Raw genomic sequence first — 21,870 nt, forward strand, 5'->3', positions numbered from 1 at the left:
CCTCCAATAATGGTGGAAGGGGAAGGGGGAGCAGGTGTGTCACATGGCAAGACAGAGCAAGAGGGAGAGAGCAGGGAGGTACAAGGCTCTTTTAAACAACCAGATCTCATGTGAACTGAGAACTCACTCATTACTGTGAGGATGGCACCAAGTCATTCATGATGGATCTGCCCCCATGACCCAAACACCTCCCACCAGGCCCCACCTCCAACACTCAGGATCACATTTCAACATGAGATTTGGAGGGGACAAACATCCAAATCAAATCATTTTCCTTAGTAGATAAACTGGAAACTCCTAGGTGTTCAGGTGTTCAGTAAATAGGTGGATTGATGGATGGAAGGATGGAAGGGTAGGTGTGTGGGTGGATGGATGGATGGATGGATAAATGGATGGATAGAAGGGTAGGAGGGTTGACAGGTTGATGGGTGGATAGGTAGATGGATGGATGGATGAAGGGTAGGTTGGTTGGTGGGTGGGTTTGTGGGTGGATGGATGGAAGGGTGGGTGGGTGGATAGGTGGATGGGTGGATAAGTAGATGGATGGATGGATGGATGGTGAATAGAATGGATAGGTGGATGTCTGGATGATGATTAGGAGGATGGGTGAAGATAAATGAGAAGACATCCATTGTGAGAAGAATCCTTGAATATATTTTAGATGGATGCTCTGTCAAAAATGTCAAGAACAGAAAGAAGCAAGGATAATAAATGCTGTCACCAGGTGCCATCGGTAGACAGATAAGTCCTTGCTTTGAACTGCTACATCCCTAGAGAAATTTACATTATCAGTCTGTGACATTGACTGAGATTAAGGAAGCTGGGAACACGGAGGTTGGGGAAAAGGTCCCTGGTGACTTCTTTCTTGACAGCTTGTTCCCTTTAGCCAGAGATCATCAGATTGTGAATTGCAGATGCAAAGCCCTTTATTTCTTCAGTCCATGGAGGCAGATGAAGAAGCACACGTATTGACCCACAGAACAATTTGGCTCTGGGAAGCTTTGGAGGAGGGGAAGGCTTCTCTGCTACTGTTGGGGTGCCATCTGTCCACCCCTCTCTCCAGCTTGTCTTTCAGAAAACAGGTTTTTGCATCAGTCCCTGACACCCCGTGTTGAATGTCAGTCGGGAGGTAAGGTGGCGTTTAGCATCTCTTAACTAGGGAATAAAAAGTTCTCAGCTTTGATAAAGACCCCAGATTCAGGGGCAAAATGGAGGCCACCTTCTAGGAGAGCCCCCCTTAGGGCAGCCCCTCAAGGATGGGCCCCACTCCCACACCCCTCTACTGGAATCCTTGCTTCCCCACAGCTCCAGGCCTGTGTGCAGAGCCAGGCTCTGGGGCTCTCTCAGTCCCAGAAGGTGGGGATGCAAGAACCATTACCCCATAGGATGTGGCCTGAGTGTGTGCTGTCACATCAAATACAGACAACAGGCCTTGACCACAACCATGGCCTAGGCCATTTCTGCTAAAAAGAGAACCGACATTTCATTGCAGGCTCGTTCATTCCATTAAACGTGTACTGGTTGAGATGGGGGCACCCCTGGGTATTACTGAGGTCAAATTGGGGCAGGGGGCTCTGCAGCCATGTTCAAAGCTTCTGACCATCAGCACTGTTTCTGCTTTGGAGGCAGCCCCTCCAACCCCTACCCCCGTGGAGAGGAGACATGCCAAGGCCACACAGAGGCCCTACTGGCAGAAAAGTGAGAGGAGAGGACACGGTTGTGGCTTCCAGATTCTTCTATAAATGCTGATGCCACACAGATAGTAAGGCCTTCCCACTGCCCTGTGGATGCCAGTGTGAGGGAAGGCCTCCCGTGTACCCATCACTCCTTCCTTCTCCATCAAGGCCACGCTGGCAGGAGGGAGGGACTGGCTTCACTGTACTACACTGTGTGTGGGGAGGGAGGCACACAGCATCAGGGCTGCCCTCACCTGCACAGGGACGTGTTGGCTATCTCTGGGCAGCCCTGGGCAGGAAGCCTGAGGCCTGGCAGAGAGCTCTCTCAGCCTGGCACCTGCCTCAACCTCCCTTGGTAGGGCCGCCCCTCAGACTCCAACCCTGACAGGGACAGTTTCACAGACGACCTCTAAACAGCCAGGCCCCCCACCCCCAGCTGCCTGTGATCTCCTCAGCACCTCCACAGCTCCCACAGCCGATGGCCAGGCAGGCTCCACCTCACCGGCCCAGCCACCCTCGAGAGGCTACTCCAGCTCTCCAGGGCTCCCCGCCTGAGAAACCTTCCCAGCTTACTGTCCACTTGGCAAGAAGCCATGGGTCCTGCCCCAAAGTGGGCTCCCAAAACCAAATGTACTTTTTTCAAGATGTTTTTCAAAATAAAACCACAGCAATAGCAAAAAGAAAATGAAAAACCATTTCCTTCCAGGTAGCTTGGTCAGGGTAATGAGCCAGAAGTCTCCTGGATGGGTCTTCATTTCTCGTGAAAGTGCCTGCATGTTCCATGGGCCACTTCAGGTCCAATGGGCACTTCGATCCCCTGAACGCTATTATTCTAGGACACCAGCTTCTGCTGCCTGCTAGCTGGTAACTCGGGTAGCCGCTGACTGTCAGAGCAAGCAGGGACCTTGACAACATGGAGCTCTTTTCTCAGATGGGAAAATGAGGTCCAGAGAGAACGGAGTGGCTTCCTAGAATAAAATCCTAAAACACTAGAGGAGACAGGACCCCAGATTCTCTAGCCCTACTGATGACCTACAACATGCAAGTCCCCGCGCCTCTTCTAAACCAGCAAAGGACAGTTCTGCCTAAGAAAAGACATGTTGGCAGCCGTGGCTGACGCTGATGCTGACCCCCGCCCCCAACACACACACACAGACCCCACCAACACACACACACAGAGCACACACACACACAGGCCACCCTTATTTTCCTAGTTTCTCAGTGGTCCAGAGACCCGCATTTGGAACCCACCGGCACCCCAGGGCTCCCCCAAGTCTGTACACCAAGCTATTCTCCATTCTTCCAGCTGAGACACAGTATCCAGGGCTGGGCTCTCCTTCCCCCATCCTTTCTCCCTGACAAGTATCAGGAGCACAGCTGGGGAGGATAAAATTAGGTGAGTCGGGGCCAAGCAGGGTCCCTACTCAATTACCTGGGTGGCCTCCTCTTTCCAGACTTGGAGAGGAGTGTGGTAGCCTTGTGGTGGGGGTCACCAGCTGCTGCAGAATGGAGTTGGGCTCCAAGTCCCCAAGCCCTGGGTCTCCCCCTACTTAGCCCCACCCTGTGATCTGGGTCACCTTGTAAACATCTCCAGAAATTCAGGGGCTCCAGGGACACAAAAGATAAGGCTGTGCAGCCTTCAATCAGTTTATCATTGGCCTCAAGCATTTGTTGAGTGCCAAGTGCGTGTAGGACACAAGGATATGGAACAAAAAGACCTGACCCCTTTCTTTGGAAGTTTGTAACTGAAGTAGGAAGTCATAAGATTAAAGAGGTTTTGGCTTCTTTCAAATTGCTAGGCAAACATGCAGTTCATGTGAAAAAGGCTATGAATATTCAAAAGGCAGGAATCTCTGTGAGCTGGCACGGATGGAAGGCTGCATGGAAGAGGTGAGCCCTGTAAAAAGGGCAGAAAGAACCTCACGGGCAAAGGCACAAGACCACAGACCAGCTCGGCACGTCGGGGAGGACAGGAGACATGAAGCTGTGCACCGGCTTCCAGCAGGGCTGGGCTGCGGCACGGAGGGCAGGACTTTCTTGAGGGACCTTTTAAATAGGACAGCATGTCACCTGAGGGCAATTAGGGGGCTACTGGGGGACACACCACTTTCCCTGCCCGGCCTGAGAGTCCCTCTAGATTGATAGGCAACAAGCAAACCACGAGAAGGGCCCATTGTGGGGTAGGATGAAGGGGGAGATCCAGTTTGGTAAAGTCATTAAAGCTGTGACTTTCATTTTTGGCTCCAATCTTGGGGGAAAATATCCATGTTTCAGACACTCCTGGCGGGCAGGAGAAGTTCGACTTCCTGGTTCTCAGAATAAATGCTGGTTCGGGGCAATGGTTGTATCAACAGGACATTCTGGAGTTGTCCATTAGAGCAGCACCAACCAATTACCCAATAACAAGATAACACATGGCCCTCCACTCTCTTCTAAAGGTTACTCCCTAATAGGATCAGAGAGCAGGGGGCCAACAGGAAGTTAAGAGGCCTTGGGCGTCATTTACCCCATGTTAAGGCTCTTTCTGAACATACAGATGCCCCCCAATCCCCTAGATGACCCAGGCCCCCCAAGGATGGGGTTCTGTGGGCAGACCTCTTTATACTTTTGCCCCTCTTCTGTCAATCTCTCCCCAGCCAAAATTTGTCTTCCGTTTCCTCAACCCCTGTTATCTGATAACAGTCGCTTTGTAAAGCAATGTGTGTCATGCACTTCTGGGTTTTGAAGGGTGCACTCCCCGCCCCACAAGCCCCTCCACCACACTACCCCCGCCCAAGCCTTTGCTCAGGCACTCCCCTCCCCAAGCTGCCTCCCCTCTTCCTTGCTGCCCACCCAACTGTGCTCACTCATCACTACCTAGATGACACAGCTTGCCATGTCTTGCCATGACAGGTGGAATCTTCCAGGGGGTCACAGAGACAGAGTTTGTGGCCATCTGTCACCCATTCTTTCCCTGTCTCTGCTCTGGCAAGGGACTGGGAGGCAACACAGACCACCTCAGACTCCTGTCTCCAAAATGGAGCTCCAGGGAGGCCTAAGGGGATGGTGAAGGATCTGGGTGTCCTCCTTCAAATATCACACCTCTCTCTGCTTCCAGCTGAGATAAGTTCCTGGTATGTTTCCAGTTTTGATTTCTGTATCTCCTGGGTTCAAAGGCAGGAGCCCTGGGGCATTTTAAGCTTTTCACACTTGCTGCTTCAGTGAAGATCACGGATCAGGGACCCAGAGCCAGGATAGAGGGGCACCAAGGGGGCAGGGGAGATGAGGAGGGCCTCAGGGATAAATGGGCTGCGACTCCTTCATCCCAAGGGGACCCTGCACCCCCAGACCCTTGCACTCCCTGCTGCTTCTCAGAGGATGTACTGGGGCTTCTCGCCGGGTGGGGGCAGGAGTGCAGGCTTGAGCTGGTGAAGTGACCCTTTGCTCTTGTGCACCAGAGCCTCTGTTAGGATCTGGCAAGGGCTAGGTCTCCTAAGTGCCAGTCAGGACCTCCAGGAACATTAGCTCTTTGAATCCAGGAAGCCAAGGTCAAGGGACAGAGCTGGAGCTGCGAGCTCACACCCTGAATCCATCACTGGCCCTGCTCTAGGTGGGTCCCACCCAGAAGAGCCCCCTGTCTCAACCTGGACTGGGTAAGGGGCTCCTCTTTAGGGCTCTAGCAGGACCCTTGCATTAGATCAGGCCAAGGCTCAGGAGCCGTGAGTTACCACCACCACCCCCAATACCAGGGAGCCCATTTCCCCTTTCTGAGTCTCTGGTTCCTCATTGTTGAATTAGGGGATTGATTAGGTCAGTGACAGCCACATTTTTTCCGTCAGTGGAATCCTTTTCCAAATGAAATCTTAAGCAGACCTTTAACATGGCAAAGATGTGAAAAGGTGACCGGTCTACTTGCCATGGTGGGGCTGCATGGGGGTGCCTGCTAGGTCTCTCCCTACCCCCTGAAAGCTACTGGCCTGAGTGGACTCTGAGAACCCACTCTCAGCAGACTACACACAGTTCGGCATCTGTCCCTGGAGCACTGGACCCTGGGCAGACAGAGCCCCACCAGAGTCATCCTCCACTCCTCTTTCCCTCCAATCCACCAGCAAATCCTCTACCCTTCAAAGCCCTTCCAACCCAAAAGGTCCTCCAAAACAAAGCCATGTTTTTAGCAACAAACCAATATTCATATAGCGCTAGAATGTACCAAGCACAGTTCTAAGCAGGCCTGAACAGATGGGCTTCCCCTAAGCTGCCTGGGGGCAGCTGCTTAGCTATGAACTCAGCCAGTCCATGAAACAATTCTACATGGTGTGTGTTGCTAGTACCCCCAGTTTACAGGTGAGGCAGGGGCCGGGTCACTTGTCTGAGGTTACACAGTTGGCAAATGGAGGGATCATACCTAACAAATGATAATAATGGTGATAATTATGATTAAGGGTTTACTCTATAGGCTAATGCATTCAACCCTTTCTGTGCATTTAGTCCTCAGAACAACTCTAAGGGGTAGTTACTATTATTTATCATTTTATTGATAAGTGAACCGAGATACAGAGAGTTTAAATAACTGACCCAGTAATGAACAAAAAAAGACAAGAGGAAGTGGGTCACACCAGATCATCTCTGGGGAAAATGAGAAGTCGGTGAGGTCAGCATCCCTGGCCCCTCACCTCCTCTTCCTCCCTGAGAAACTCCTCTCCGGCTTCACCCTGCCATCTTGGGTGTGGCAGATACTTGCAAGTGGGTGTGAGGGTGAGGGGGGTTCTTCCCCAACGAATTCCCAGTTCCTCCCACCGGACGGCATTTGTCTTTGCAGAGAAACCAGCATCCAGAATTTCAGGGCTGGCAGGAGGGAGGGAGAAGAAGGGAGACGTTCAGATCTAGATGAGCTTAAGGCCCCCTCGCAGTCTCTCCCAGCTGAGTGGGAGCCCGTCACCTCCAGCTGTCCCCCGGTTCAGGACTGCACAAGATCTGCCCAACTCTCCTGTTTCACAGAGCAGAGAACTGAGGGCCTGGGAGATGAGGTCACACGGCCAGGCCAGGGAGCGGCAGGGTGTCCATCAGAGAAGTAGGCCCGGGACTTTTAAACCAAAAAGCTGGGGATGGCTTCCCCAGACGCGCTCCTGGGCACCCAGAGATAGGCTTTCCCCGGGAATCCGCCTCCGACCTGGCGTCTCTACAACACCTGAAGCTTCTCAGGACGCCCTCTGAGCTGGGCAAGGCGAGAAGACTTTCTCTCAGAGCCCAGCCCCGAGCAATGCCCGAGCTCCCGAGGTGGGGCTGGGGGCGACAAGGAGACAGAGCGGGGACTTAGCCACCAGGGACTCCTCTCCAAGTCAGTTCCCAAACTGTTCGGCGTCATGCATTCCACGCTGCGCCTTCTCCCTCGGGATCCCACAGCCCGCGCGCAGCCAGTGCGCCCTGGACCCTACCCAAGCACCAGGCTCGGCCACGGCCGGTGCGAAGGTCACTGTCTATGGCCAGGACAGAGGGGCGGGGGAAAAGGGCCCAGTGGACCCTCGGTCCAGGAGGGCCGGTCAGTTGTTGGGCCGCGGCGCCCAAAGTTGCAGGGGTCCGGGTCTCCGACCCCACGCCCGGCCGGGCTCCAGTACCCGAGGGCGCGCGCTGGGACTCGCAGAGCGGCGGGTGCAGCAGGCTGGCGGGGCCGGGACAGCGAATTTGTTTGCAAAGTTCAGGCGGGGCAGAAGCCGGGGAGGTGGCCGCGTCCACGCGGGCAGCCCTGGCTCTGACAGGTAGAGACGCACTCCCTCGTAATCCGTCCACCAGCAGCCTAAAGTGTGCACTGGGTTCCCAGTGAAATGCCTGGCCTTGAAAGTTTAGCCGAGTCGTCGGGTCCAGCGGAGTCACCAGGGCCGCCCCCTGCCCCGCAGAACCGGGATCTGGCCTCGGCCACGGTGGGGGTTCCGTCTCAGCCCGACACCCCCGAGGTCTCGCGCCCGGAGGACTCTCGGGGACAAGAAGTGGAGTGGGGCGGCCAGGATGGGGGCCGTGGAGACCGCAAGGGAGGAGTGGGCGGCTGCCCAGACTTACCCCGTGGGGTCCCCGCGCGCGGGCGCCCCGGCGTGTCGGATCATGCCGCCGGCAGCTCCGGGACGGGGAACGGAGGAGCTCAGGCGCCGGGCCGAGCGGAACGCTGAGTCCCGGGCGCCCGCATGTCCCTGGCTCTGGCCCTCGGGAAGGGCCGGGCCGCAGCTGCCGCCGCGCTCTGGGGCGCTCGCTCCCTTCTACTTCCTGTATCGGAGCGAGCGGGGCTTTCAGGAAGAGGCTGGCCTTGGTGGTCAAGGGTTTTTTTGTCAAAAGCCATTCGGCAGCGGCTCGCGGCCCAGAGCCCCCTGGGGCACACCGAGGACCCGGCGGCCGCGCCCCCGGGGCCGGGCCTGGGGGCGGGGGGTGCCGGGGCAGAGGCGTCCCGCGGGCGCCCAGCTTCGGGGTGCCGCCTCCGCGGGCTGGGGCTGGGGCGCGGGAGGTCCGCGGGGCTTCGGAGAGGGAAACTTAGAGGAAAGTCTTCCACTCGGCGTGGGGCCGCGGGGGAAGGAAGACGGCCTCCGCTTGTGCCAGTGCCGACCGCGGGCCGGCAGGTGGGGAGGCCCAGAGCTGGCGGGGAGTTCGCCCCACACGGAGCCACAGCCTTGCCCAAGGGAGCCTGGAAATCGTTCAAGGGCAGCCTCAGACCAGAGCCAGGGCGCCTCCTCCACATTCCTGACAGATCTGCACGCGCCTCCTCTTGGATGCTTCCCGTGACAAGGAGCTCACTCCTCAACAAGGCGGGCTGCTCATCCACCAAGCCTGGCGTCTAATTCACCTGTGCCGGGTACCGCAGATGGAGAACACCGGCCAGCTTACACAAATGCAAGATCCACAGCAACCCCAGGTGGGACCGTGAGGCCTCTCCTCTAAGTGCCTGGGTGCTCAAAAATGCCTCCCAAGTCCAGTCTTTTCCCAGAGCATTTCCCAGAGTGACCGAGCAGGACTGGACCCTATCAGGTCACCTCAGTCTCATGCAGGATTTCTTTACCTGGCCACTATTGACATTTGGGGCCGGCTAATGCTTTGTTATTGGGGTTGCCTTCTGCACTGCAGGAGGTTTAACGCTATCCATGGCTTCTCCATGATCCATAAATACCCATAGCATCAGCCTCTCTCTGTAACGACCAGAAATGTCTCTAGATATCACAAGTGTCCTCCGGGGGCAAAATCTTCCAGATCTAATACCTTCATTTTAGAGATAAGGAAACTGAGGCCTAGAGAGTGGAGGTGACTTGCCCAAGGCCACATGGCAAGTGAGGACCAGACAGTACTGAGCCCAGGGCTCTGGTGAAAAGATCCTCAGGCCTCTCTGCCCTGCTGCTCTCTCCTCACACCCTCCTCTCCCATCTTCCCTGGATTTCCACCAAATCAGCCTGCCAGAAGTTAGAAAGAAAAGAATCCACATCTGAGCATACACGAAAAGTCCAGCCTCCCCCGTGGGATGTAAAATGGTGCAGCCACTTAGGAAAAGAGTCTGGCAGTTACTCAAAAAGTTAAACATCAAGTTAAGCATATGGCTCAGTAATTGCATTCCTAGTTATGTAGCCAAGAAAAATGAAAACATGTTCATGCAAAAACTTATACATGAGTGTTCATAGTAGTATTGTTCATACTAGCCAAAAGATGGAAACAATCTAATGTCATCAGTTGACAAATGTATAAACACAATGTGGTACATCCATACAGTGGAATATTATTAGGCCATGAAAAGGAATGAAGTACTGACACATGCTACACCATGCATAAACCTCAAAAACATTATGCTCATTGAAAAAAGCTGGTCACGAAGGACCACATTCCATTTATATGAAATGTCCAGTATAGGCAAGTCCAGAGAGACAGAAAGTACTCTAGTGGTTGTCAGAGGCTGGGGGAACAGAAGACCATGAGGAATGACTGCTAAGAGTTATGGGGTGATGAAAATGTTCTAAAATTGATTGTAGTGATGGTTGCACAACTCTGGCTACAGTAAAAACCATTGAATTGTATGCTGTAAGTGGGGGAATTGTACAGTATATAAATTATATTTCAATAAAGCTGTTATTTTTTTTAAAGGGGGAAAAAGTACAGCCTCCAGGAGGCCACCCTGACTGCTCCAGCTCATACCGCTTTCCCCTCTGCCCAGATTCCTACAGGTTCCCTTCGTTAGGTCATAACCACCCCCCACTGACTTTCCTCTCCTCCAGAGGCTAAATTATTTCCTCCTGGATGGGAATGAGTCATCTTCTCCACCATCTCCCTCAACAGGGCTGAACATGTTTCCAAGGATTTCAAAGCCCTGTTTGAAAACATGGGCTTTGAGGACAGACCCATGCGGCTTCTGGGTGGCCTTGAGCAAGTCTCTTCCCAAAGGCTCATCTTGCTCATCTATAAGCAATGAGTACAAATGAGATGGACAAGACGACCCCTGCCTCCAGGGCCCCATTATTATTCCTTAGTTGTTTCTAAAACAAGTCTGCAGGCCACTCTCAGGCCTCCCTGGACCCCAGGGAAGCGGTCTATATAACTACTGCACCTAGAACAATCCTTCATCCCTGCCCAGGCTGATCTGAAAGGTTTCCTTCAGCTCCCTGGACCACTGCTGGGAAACGCAGGACAAGTCTCTCAAAGCCTGGCTTCCATGGGCCTAGCCCCAGTGCTCACCTGCTCTGAGAAGCCAGAATTCCTCAGGTGGACAGCAGATGGGGACCCACCGTGACCCTGTTGCTGATAAATGACCATAGTGGAGACCAAGAATCTGAGCAGCCTCTTTTGGTTGTGGCCCATGGTGCACCACGGCCAAGCTTGCCCTCTGCTCTCTTCCTGGGTTCTCTTTTCATTCCCAAGTCCTCATGCTCTGAATTCCTGACCAATAAAATGGTTGCTGTTTGGGATATTTTGTTTGGCAAAAGTAGATCATCAGAAAACAGCTCATCTTGCGAGGGTTTCATCTTCTTCTGACCCCCCAACAAGGTTCTACGTGTCCATTCCCTCCATTTTAAAGATTTGGAGAAATCTTTAAAAGAGAGACAGACAGAGACAAGCTCTATTATTGCAAAATCAATTAGTGTCCTCAGGCCAGATGGTAATAAAACTGTCTGCCCTGACAGGACAGGGTTGGGGTCAACTGGGAACCACGCAAAAGGGACAGCCTCTTCTCTGTTCTCACCAACAGCTATCCAACAAGAATGAGGGCCTAAGCACCCAAGCCCTTACAATTTAAAAAATCTGGAATTTTTAATAGGAAAGTTTCCGATTTCTAAACTTTTTTTTTTTTTTGAGACGGAGTTTTACTGTGTTGCCCAGGCTGGAGTGCATCTCAGCTCACTGCAACCCCTGCCTCCCAGGTTCAAGTGATTCTCCTGCCTCAGCCTCCCGAGTAGCTGGGATTACAGGCACCTGCCACCAGGCCCAGCTGATTTTTGTATTTTTAGTAGAGACGGGGCTTCCCTCTCTTGGCTAGGATGATCTCAAACTCCTGACCTCAGGTGATCGACCCACCTCTGCCTCCCAAAGTGCTGGGATTATAGACGTGAGCCACTGCACCACTGTGCCTGGCCCCGATTTCTAAACATTGTACTAGCTAAAGAAGCACCGCTGAGAGCCAGGTTGCCCCATGGGGGCTGGCCTGGCATCTGCCTGGATCTCTTGCCTCTTCCTGTTCTGAGATTCTGTGTGGCAGGAAGTGAATCTGACACAGGTGTAGGTGTGCCTTGTGGTCCCCACGGCTGGTCAGGGACTCCCCCAGTTCTGGAAGGGAGGGGGGCCCAGACAGACATGCTGGGGGTCTCTCCTATGGGATGATAGAGACCTTCTTCAGCATGGCTCTCTGGGATTCTGCCTCATTGTCCCACCTCTGCAGGTCCTAGGCCTCTTTCCCTTCTCTACTGAGAGACCATCCTGCAGCTCCCAAGAGTACATGTTTCCATTGCAGCTGTGTAGAAACTGACCAGCACCTCAGCCCCAATTCCCAGTTCTCAGGAGGGGTAATCTCATGGACCCATCTTGGCTGTGAGGGGTGGGCAAACTCAGAGATAGGGTACTAAGTTGATGAGAAGACAAACAGCTTTCCAAACAGCCCCCAAACTATATTATTGGGGAAGCTTCTTGTCTGGTGTCCCGGCATCCCATTCCTCCTTGGCTAGCCCTACCCATCACTGGAGGCAGGAACTGGAGGCTTCCAAGTTCTTTCTCAGGGAACTTTTCCCTGCCCAGACAATCAGCTGCATTTGCTCATGTGACTCCGGGTTCTGTCCCTGAAGCCTGTCCCAACTGAAGTGCCCTATTAACCTGCACATGTTACACATTGCTAGACACTGTAGGATTCTCATATTTCAATTGTTCTTAGCATGGGTGCAAGCTCCTTGGGGGCAGGGAATACATTTCTCACCCCCCTCCAATATCAAGTAGAGGGTTCTGTAAACAGTAATAACCTCTTGCTGGCTAAATAAAAATGACTTGTAACTAAGGACAAAGGCTTCTCCATTTCTGAGTTTTGTTCCATTCTGATTGTTGCTGGATTGTGCTGTCAGAAGAGAAGTGAAATCAGGGCCAACAATGTTCCTAATTCATACAGTCTACAAAGTTACTGACACCACTGAGGCATTAGGAGGTCATGAAGTCCTGCTCTTGAGCAGTTTAGATGCTAGTGGGATGAATATGCCATAGGAAGATGCTCTTGGGTATTAAGTGACAGAAAATCCTAACTCTAAGTGGACTGAATACATAGGAAATGGATTACCTCATTTAACTCAAAGCCTAGAGACAGGGTGGTATATTCATTATCTATTGCTGTGTAACAAATTAACCCCAACTTTCGTAGCTTACAATAACACACTTTTTTTTTTTTTTTTTTTTTTTGAGACAGAATCTCACTCTGTTGCCTAGGCTGGAGTGCAGTGGTACAATCTCGGCTTACTGCAACCTCCAGCTCCTGAATTCAAGCAATTCTCCTGCCTCAGTCTCCCAAGTATCTGGGACTACAGGTGTATGTCACCACACCCAGCTAATTTTTTTATTTTCTAAGTAGAGATGAGGTTTCACCATGTTGGCCAGGCTGGTCTCGAACTCTTGACCTCAAGTGATCCTCCCATCTTGGCCTTCCAAAGTGCTGGGATTACAGGTGTAAGCCATGGCACCCGGCCTTAACACACATTTATTATCTCACAGTCTTTGTAAGTTAGGAGACTTGGCACATGTTGATGTTTGCCACTGCTTCAGGCTCTCTCACAGAACTGCAATCAAGTTGCTGGCAAGGGCTGGAGTCTCATCTGAATGCTCAGCTGGGGAAGGATCTGCTTCCAAACTCACACGGTTGTTGGAAGGATTCAGTTCCTTAAGGGCTGCTGGACTGAGGGCCTCAGTTCCTTGCTGGCTATTGTCTTGAGGCCACCCTCACCTCCTTGCCATGTGGAAATCTCCAACATGACCACTTCCTTCATGAAAGTGTGCAGGCTGAGAAGGCAAAAGAGAGAGTGCAACATGCAAGTCTCAGTCTATATAACCATATCACAGACATGACATCCCAGTTCTATTGGTTAGGAGCAAGTTACAGGTGCTGTCCATACTCAAGGGAAGGGGATTATCAAAGGCCTGAAGACCAGGAGGCAGGAATAATTGGCAGCCCTCTTAGGAGCTGCCTATACAGCTGCCGGCTATAGGCAGGCTCCAGGTGCAAATCAATCAGAGACTTAATGTTGCCATCAATCACTCAGTGATTGATTTAGTCCCTCTTTCTATTCTGACCCCTTCAGTGCTGACTTCATCCTAAGGCCAGTTCTCCTATGGTTCCAAGATAACTTACAGTGACAACCGGGATGCACATGAGGAAACTTTTGGGGTTGACTGATATCTTCATTATCTTGATCATGGTAATGGTTTCGTGGGTCTATACATAGATCAAGACTTAGTAGATTGTACCCTTTAAACTTGGACAATTATCGTGTGTCAATTATACTTCAAAGAAGCTGCTTTTTAAAAGTATGTCATGTCTTTAGTCATTATGTTGTAAAAAGCATAAAAAACTAAGAATATTTTCTTCCAGTTTTCAAAAACTATTGTCTTATTCTGCAGTGAAGTCATTCATGTTGTTGATGAATGAATGACGTTCTCTGACTTATATCTTTATTGTTTCCCTTTGATTGCACCCAGTTAGTATAAACAAAAATGTCTTCATTTACAACATTAATGTTATGCATCAATTGCAACCATAGGTTGGTTAGAGATACAAGAGTTTGGCAAAAATCAGTGAAAGCATTCTGTGAAAACCAGTTGGCTATGTGGAATTTATAGTAAAGAGTATTACATATTTTATTATTTAAAAAAACGAGGCCATGAGTTATAAGAGATAATTTAAGTTGCTCTGATAATACCATTCACAAACATTCGGTATAAGAGAGTCATTTTTCATGGTTTTCTTTGCTTCCTCCCATTCTGTGAAGGACAGTCAGGGAGGCCTGAAGGAGGGAGGAGGTGGCCCTTGAATGGTCAAGTTGTGAATGTGCAAAGGAAAAGTTCTTGAAGGAAATTAAAGTGCTACTTCAGGGAACACACGAATGATAAGAAAGCAAAACGGCCTTATTGCTGAGTTGGAAAAAAGTTTGAGTGGTCTGGATAGAAGATCAAACCAGCCATAACAATCCCTTCAGCCAAAGCCTAGTCCAGAGCAAGGTCTTCACTCTCTTCTATTCTCTGAAGCCTGAGAGAGGCAAGGAAGCTGCAGAAGAGAAGTTTGAAGCTAGCAGAGGTTAGTTCATGAGGTTTAAGGAAAGAAATCATCTCTATAACATAAAAGTACAAGGTGTACAGATCACCAAGGGGTATTGGAAAAAAAAAAACAAATAAATACAAAATAAAGTACAAGGTGAAAGAGCATGTGCTGATATAGAAGTTGCAGCAAGTTATCCAGAAGATCTAGCTAAGATCACTGAGGAAGGCAGCTACACTAAACATCAGGTTTTCAGTGGAGACACAACAGCTTTCTAGTGGAAGAAAATGCTATCTAGGACTTTCATAGCTGGAGAGAAGTCAATGCCTGGTTTCAAAGCTTCAGAGGACAGGCTGAACTCTCTTGTTAAGGGCTAATGCAACTGGTCACTTTAAGTTGAAGCCAATGCTCATTTGCCATTTTTTAAATCCTCAGGCTCTTAAGAATTATGCTAAATCAACTTTTCCTAGAAATGAAATAACACTTCATTATTTCTGTAAATGAAATAACAAGGCTTGAATGACAGCACATCTGGTTTACTGAAAATTTAAACCCACTGTTGAGACCTACTGCAGAGAAGAAGAAGATTCTTCTCAAAATATGACTGCTCATTGACAATGCACCTGATCGCCTATGAGCTCTGATGAAGATATACAAGGAGATTAATGTTGTTTTCATGCCTGCTAACACCAACATTCATTCTGCAGCCCATGGACCAAGGAGTAATTTAGACTTTCAAGTCTTATAATTTAAGAAATACATTTCCTAAGGCTATAGCTGCCACATATAGTGATTCCTCTGATGGATCTGGGCAAAGTAAATTGAAAACCTTCTGGAAAGGACGCACCATTCTAGATGCCATTAAGAACATTTGTGATTCATGGGAGAAGGTCAAAATATCAATACTAACAGGAGTGTGAAAGAAGTTGATTCAAACCCTTGTAGATGACTTTGAGGGGTTCAAGACTTCAGTGGAGGAAGTCATTGCAGATGTGGTGGGAATAGCAAGAGAACTAGAATTACATGGGCATCCTGAAGATGTGACCGAATTGCTGCAATCTCATAAAACGAATGGATGAGGAGTTGCTTCTTATGGATGAGCAAAGAAAGTGGTTTCTTGAGATAGAATCTACTCCTGGTGAAGACACTGTGAACATTGTTGAAATGACAACCAAAGATTTATAATATTCCGTAAACTTAGTTGATGAAGCAGCAGCTGGGTTTGAGAGAATGGACTCTAATTTTGACACAAGTTCTGCAGTGGGTAAAATGCCATCAAGCAGCATTGCACGCTACAGAGAAATCTTTTATGAAAGGAAGAGTCATTCGATGCAGCAAACGTTATTCTGGTCTAATTTTAGGAAATTGCCATAGCCTTTAGCAACCACCACCCTGATCTGTCAGCAGCCATCAACATCAAGGCAAGACCCTCTACCAGCAAAAAGACTCAGATGATCATCAGCATTTTTTAGCAATAAAGCATATTGCATACCTTAATTATAAGGTATGCACATTTGTTTCTCATAATAGATATACTGCTATTGCACACTTAATAGACTACAGTATAAACATAACTTTTATATGTACTGGGAAACAAAAAAAAAATACATATAACTTGCACAATGAAGTGATATTCGCTGTATTGAAGTGGTCTGGAACTGAACCACCATCGAACCTGCAATGTCTCCGAGGTATGCCTGTACTGCCTAGGAAAGCTTAAGTGCCTACCATTGAGAGGTGCTGCAATTGCTAATCATTGTTAATCCTGCTCGCCTGCCTTTTGCTTGGAGGACCAGGACTGCCTGTGACACTTCCTTGTATAGTGTGCTTAGCAAAAAAGACGTTCCATAACTACTTGGGGGTAAGGATGTGATTTGTTTTTATTTCACTTCTCCTTTTTGGGGATATTTACTTCCTCTGAAAATCAAATGTGTTCTCAAGTGTTCTTCAGTGTAATAAACCAGGGTGGTTCATTTGAAATCACGGTTTGGCAACAAGCCAGTCAGTTTGAGGGGAAATCTGATCCCACACTGGTCTTCTGAGCCACAGTCCCAGCCTGGGCTTCTGCTGTCCTCCCAGGTGAGAGTCTGCAGACAGGTGTTCACTCAGCAGGAGGCTTCTGGGACTTCAGGTAAGAACATTCCCAAAGCGGGACTCACTTTCTTAAAGAGCTGTGGAGGTCGGCTGGGCACCGGGGCGGGACAGGGAGGGGCAGAAGCTCTGGCTGCTTTGGAACCACACAGCCTAGGTTCCTGTCTCAGCCCCACTGTTGCTGACTGTGTGATCTTGGGCAAGTTTCTTCTTACCCTCTCCTGGCCCAAGTTTTCTCTTCTGGAAGATGGGTAGAGCTATACCTATCCCACGGCTGCTTGTGAGGATTGTATGAAAGTGGCTAACAGTGTCTGTCACATTGTAAGTTCATGACACATGTCAGTTTCCCTTTATTATTTTTTATTTTTTCCTTTATTGATTTTTCTAAGAGTAGAACAGATGTCTAGTTTGGTGGGCTCTTCAATGCCTTCTGCCTGGTGCCCTGCCCCTGACAGGGGTGCCAAGAGGTGTGTTCGGGGAAGTTTGGGTTCAATTCAGCTGCCATTAATTAGTGACGCCTTGGACAAGGTGATGTTGAGGACCAAATAGGGAGACTCAATGTCCCCACCTCCCAAGGGTCTCGTTGAGAGAAGCTGCAGATTCTGACATGCAGGGTGTGGTCCTCATGGGTGACCTTGGCCTATGGGAAGATGTGCTACGAAATGTTTGGGACCCAGTGCAAAATAAAAACTCCCTCCTGAAAAAAAAGTACAGATTTCAAGAATTACAGATTGCAACAGCAGAGCATTAAGCCTAGCACAAGACGCTTCGAAGTGTGGGCCCCCTCTAAGCACAAGCTCTGTGCAACTGCATGAGTCACATCCCCAAGAAGCCAGCCCTGGCCTGGGGTGACTGACTATTTTAGTTTGCCCCAGCCTCAGGGGTTTCTGGGGACCCAAGAAGTTCAGTCCCAGCTTGGTCACAGCCCAGCGGCTGCACTGTGCCAGCTCAGCCTCCAGCGACTCACTGGACCTACAGACCTCTCTGCCACATCCAGCTCTCTGACCCAGAAGGCCCAAGTCAGCCCCTGCTTGCAGGTCAGCAGCCCCACACATGGGGAGCTGACTCCCTGCATGCCTGGCAATGCTGCCCTCCCTTGGACTCTATGGGCCAGCCCAGCTAGCTTTGACCACCATGCCCAGCGCTTCGTCCAGAGGCCCAAGGGGCAGCATGGCAAGAGCTCTGGCCCCCCTTTGTTTCCCACAGCTTTTCTCTCACACACTCTTCCTTCCACAGCCGAAATCCCGGAGGAGGCAGTTTGAGAGCCTCCCATCCCATCTCCTCTTCCATCCCCAAGCTCCAGGGCTGAGCCTCAAGGTGGGCAGCCATCTCTCACATTGCAGGAGAAACCTTCATCCCAGGCACCCAGGCTTGAGGCACTCACCAGGCTCCAGAATCCCCTCCATGCCCAAACCCAGTGATCAAACTTGAAGAAGTCCAGATCATGCTCTCCTTTGCCCTGGGGAGACCAGCCTTCTGGAGAGAAGGCAGCAAGGGAACAAGAGTGGAAGCTTTGAGGGGAGCAGTTCCTCTTTGTTGCACGGTGTCTGCGTTCTGCCTGCCATCATGGCGGCCACGCGTAGGTGTTGGCTAAGTTGAAGGCACCAGGCCAGGCAACAGGAATGCATTATTCATATAATGGGTTTTGCAGGAAGTTCACCATCCTAGTTTTGCAGAGGATGTGATGAGGGTCTCTGAGAGGTCAAATCACGCAGCCCAAATCCCAAAGACTTCCCAGATGCCACGATCTAAATGGGACTCATTATCTCCCATGCCCCAAACCTGCTCCTCCCCTGGGCTTCCCTGTCAGAGGGCTGGGAGCTTTGCTCTCCTCCTCTCTCCCTCTTCTCTCAATAATCAGTTCCCAAATCCTGTGGGTGACAGTATGCACCTACAAGTCACCACATGCACCTACAAGTCACCCTGCAAACACTGAACACCTGCCCTGAGACGACCTCTCCTCTCTGCAAATGGCCTCACCTCATTTCTGGGCTTCTGGCTCCTGGCTGATGGCTGTTATTCTGGTCTTGTTACCATTCCCTCATCCCAGCCATTCTCCACACTGAATCGGGTGGCCCTTCAGAAATTGGAATCCAAAGCAGCCACTGCTCTGGGAAGCTGCCTTCAGTGGCTCCATACTGGCTGCCCCTCACGGCCCTCCCACTCTCAGATGCACCCTCACCAGCATCTCTCTCTTCCCCCTCTCACTCTTGGGCCCTGTGCTATGTCCTGTGGGTGATTTAACAATCACCATACATTTAGTGGCTTAAAACATCACACATTTATAATCTTACAGTTCAGAAGGTCAAAAATCCAAAAATGAGTTTCCCTGGGCTAAAATCAAGGTGTCAGCAGGGGTGCTTTCCTTCTGGAGACTTGGGGAGACCATTTCTTGCCTTTCCCAGCTTCTAGAAGCTTCCTGCATTCCTTGGCTCATGGACCCCACATTATTCTGACCTCTGCTTCCATCAGCTCATCTCCTCTCTCTGACCCTCCTGGCCACCTCTTATGAGCACAGTGTGATGACCTCGAACCCACCCATATAATCTAAAATTATCTCCCCATCTCAACATCCCTCACTTAATCACACCTGCAAATTCCCCTCTGTCATGTAAGAAAGCATAGTCACAGCTTATGCGGATTAGGATGTGGACATCTCTGGGGTGCATTATTCAGCCCACTGTAGCCCCCATGAGGTTTCTGGTTTGAGCTACTTGGAATTCTTTCATAATCTCTATATCATATTTTTTCCTGGTTATTCATTGCCTCCTTTTAAATCACAAAATGTTTGCTGTGATTTAAATGTATGTCTGTGTGCATGACTCCCCTTCATCCCCCTTGACGCCCTTCATTCTTTAAGCCTTGGCTTGAGTCCATGTCTTCCTTGATTGCTGAGATGATTGGGTGCCCATTCTCTGGGCTCCTGCAGCCCCGCTGAGCTCACCTCCTCCCAGAATTGAGGGACACTTAGCTCCCTCCATCTCTGCAGCCAGCAGTTGGCATGACGCTTGGTACAGAGTAGGCCCTCAGTACACGTTTGTTGAATGAATCAATGTGTGAAAAAGTACCTTTGTGCTGCTTCTAGGTTTCAAAGACCAATATTAGAGATGAGTTTAGATATCCTCAGATTGGTACCTATGTTAGGTGGGGGCCACAGGTGAGAATATTTCAGACTGAGTTTGTTAAAGAACATTCCAAATGAATGATTACTAAATAATAATAGAAGCAAGCTTACAAACAAAAGATCATAAAAACCAGAGGCAGGTGATTCATTCTGGCCTGGGGGTCTGGGAAGGCCTTGAAGGAAGTATGGGCTCTACTCTGCAGGACAGAGGACTGGGGAAGCTGTTTCAAGTAGAGGGAGAGGGAGTAGTAGGAAGATAGGCACAGAGTCATGCAAGATAAAGAGGGAGAAGGGACATTCCTGGGTGATGATGTTAGCAATATGAGACAGGTCACCTCAGGTCATCCACTGAGGCCATCGGAAGTCAACAAATGTTTCTGTGTCTGTGTGTTTTCAAGTCTAGAGATGACTCCAGTGGACAGCCAGGATGGAAAACCGCTGGGCAGGAGAAAGAGGCTCCAGGTTGGAATGCAGGGAAACACTTTCACATAAGGAGCAGGTGGAGCAGAAGCCAGGTGAGGAGATGGAGAAATGATGAAGTGAAAGAGGCGAAGGAGGTGGTATGCGCCTGTGGTCCCAACTACTCAAGAGGCTGAGATGGCAGGATCACTTGAGCCTGGGAGGTCAAGGCTGCAATGAGCTATGATCATGCCACTGCATTCCAGCCTGGGTGATAGAACAAGAACCTATCTCAAAAAAAAAAAAAAAAAAAAAAAGAAGCAGCAGAAGCAGAGGAGAATCAGAAGAGAGAATGTGTTTATTTGGGAGGGCACTATCTACAGTGTTAAAACCTACAGAATGACCAAGGAGAGCAGAAGCCCATGGTTATCATGATCTGACATTCAAGGCAGAGGACAGGACGTTCAGACCTCACAGGCAGTGAGTGGAGACTGAGTCGTGGGAGAGAGTCCGTTGGTGGGGACAGAGAGAGGTCAGAATCTACTCCCATGTCTCCTCCCCACTCTACCACTTTGCTCTTCCTGGTGGACACCAGCAAGCAAATGCAGGTGACAGAAGCCTGGGAAAGGCCTGCTTCTGGAACCAGAGGGCCAGCAGACCACCTGCACCAGGACCTGTGTGAACTTGCAATTGCCTGGAGCAACTTTTAGGAAACATCAAAAACAACCTGAGAGAGGCTGGTGTGGTAGCCCAGGCATGTCGTCCCCGGTCCTTGGGAGGCTGAGACAGGAGGATCCCTCGGGCCCAGGAGTTCAATTCTAGCCTGGGCAACACAGCAAGACCCTGTCTCTGAAACAAACAAAGAAACAAACAAACAGAAAATCCAAACCAAAAAACAAAGAAACCAAGCTGACAGAGACTGAGCTGTGGCTGTGAAGGCAGCTGAGGGGACGAGATCCCAGGTAGATCAGATTCAACTGAACTCCTGCTCCCTCGTCTGTTTCAGGCAGCCCTGGCAATGGAAGGGGCTGTGGCTTCTCAGGCTGGTTCTCACAGTCACTAGCCTAGAGACCCCTTTGTAAATGGGGAATGACACCCATTCTGTTTCATTGGCTTTGTAAGCGATGAAGTGCCAGATAGCAAGGGGGACACTGGGATGCCCGGAGCCTTGAGTAGAAGGCCTACAGAACCCACAAAGCCCACTCACTGGAATGACCAAGACAGGGTCCTTCCTACTTTGTAATTGACTTCCTACCTCATAGATGAATTGGAATGAGTTAAAATGAAAAGGGTTTCTAGCCCATCTAAAGTAGAACTTTTTGAACTATCTGTGGGCAAGATTCAAACAATATTTTAAAACAATTTTAGTCCATTGTGGACGGATATTTTTGTAATGCAATATAAAGAAATTACTGGAAAGATGCAATAAAAAACCAGATTCCAACAAAATGACTCATCACATTTCCATCAATGTTTATATTCTCTCTTGATTTCTGTACTCATCTTGCTGCAGACTGATGAGAAGCCCCATGCGTGAGCAGACTTGGGTGTGAGTAGGGTTGATCTATCTTCTCACTGCTCAGTGTTGACCGGTTGCATGGACATCACCTGGGAACGTGCTAGGACTCTAGCCTCTTGGGCCTCATCCCATTTCTGCTGAACCAGAACCTGCTTTTTTGACAAGATACCCAACTGATTCGTGTGCATGTTAAAGTTTGTGGTGACACCCATGGCAGCTAGGACTCAGGAATGTTTTGCAGAATGAAGGAATTAACCAAAACTTCTACTCCCAAACCTCAATTTCCCATGACATAAGAACTGGTAACATCGACCTTCTTTCTGATGAGCAGGACCAACTATGTAAT

General features: G+C 49.9%; 1 protein-coding gene across 3 annotated transcripts in view; it reads right to left on the reverse strand.

Moving 5' to 3' along the window:
• LOC105467535 (Ras and Rab interactor 3) overlaps positions 1-8,120 on the reverse strand; it is a 184,122-nt gene extending 176,002 nt beyond the window's left edge. The window contains exon 1 of one of the 3 annotated variants that reach the window (XM_071099693.1): positions 7,710-8,120. In XM_071099693.1, coding sequence (XP_070955794.1) covers positions 7,710-7,753 — 44 coding nt within the window. In that variant the 5' untranslated portion in view covers positions 7,754-8,120. The remainder of the gene's footprint in view (positions 1-7,709) is intronic. The other 2 variants (XM_071099692.1, XM_011717190.2) reach the window with 2 other exon arrangements.
• Positions 8,121-21,870: the final 13,750 nt, after the last annotated feature.

Source organism: Macaca nemestrina, chromosome 7, assembly GCF_043159975.1.
Source record: "Macaca nemestrina isolate mMacNem1 chromosome 7, mMacNem.hap1, whole genome shotgun sequence".
NCBI classification, from domain to species: Eukaryota; Metazoa; Chordata; class Mammalia; order Primates; family Cercopithecidae; genus Macaca; species Macaca nemestrina.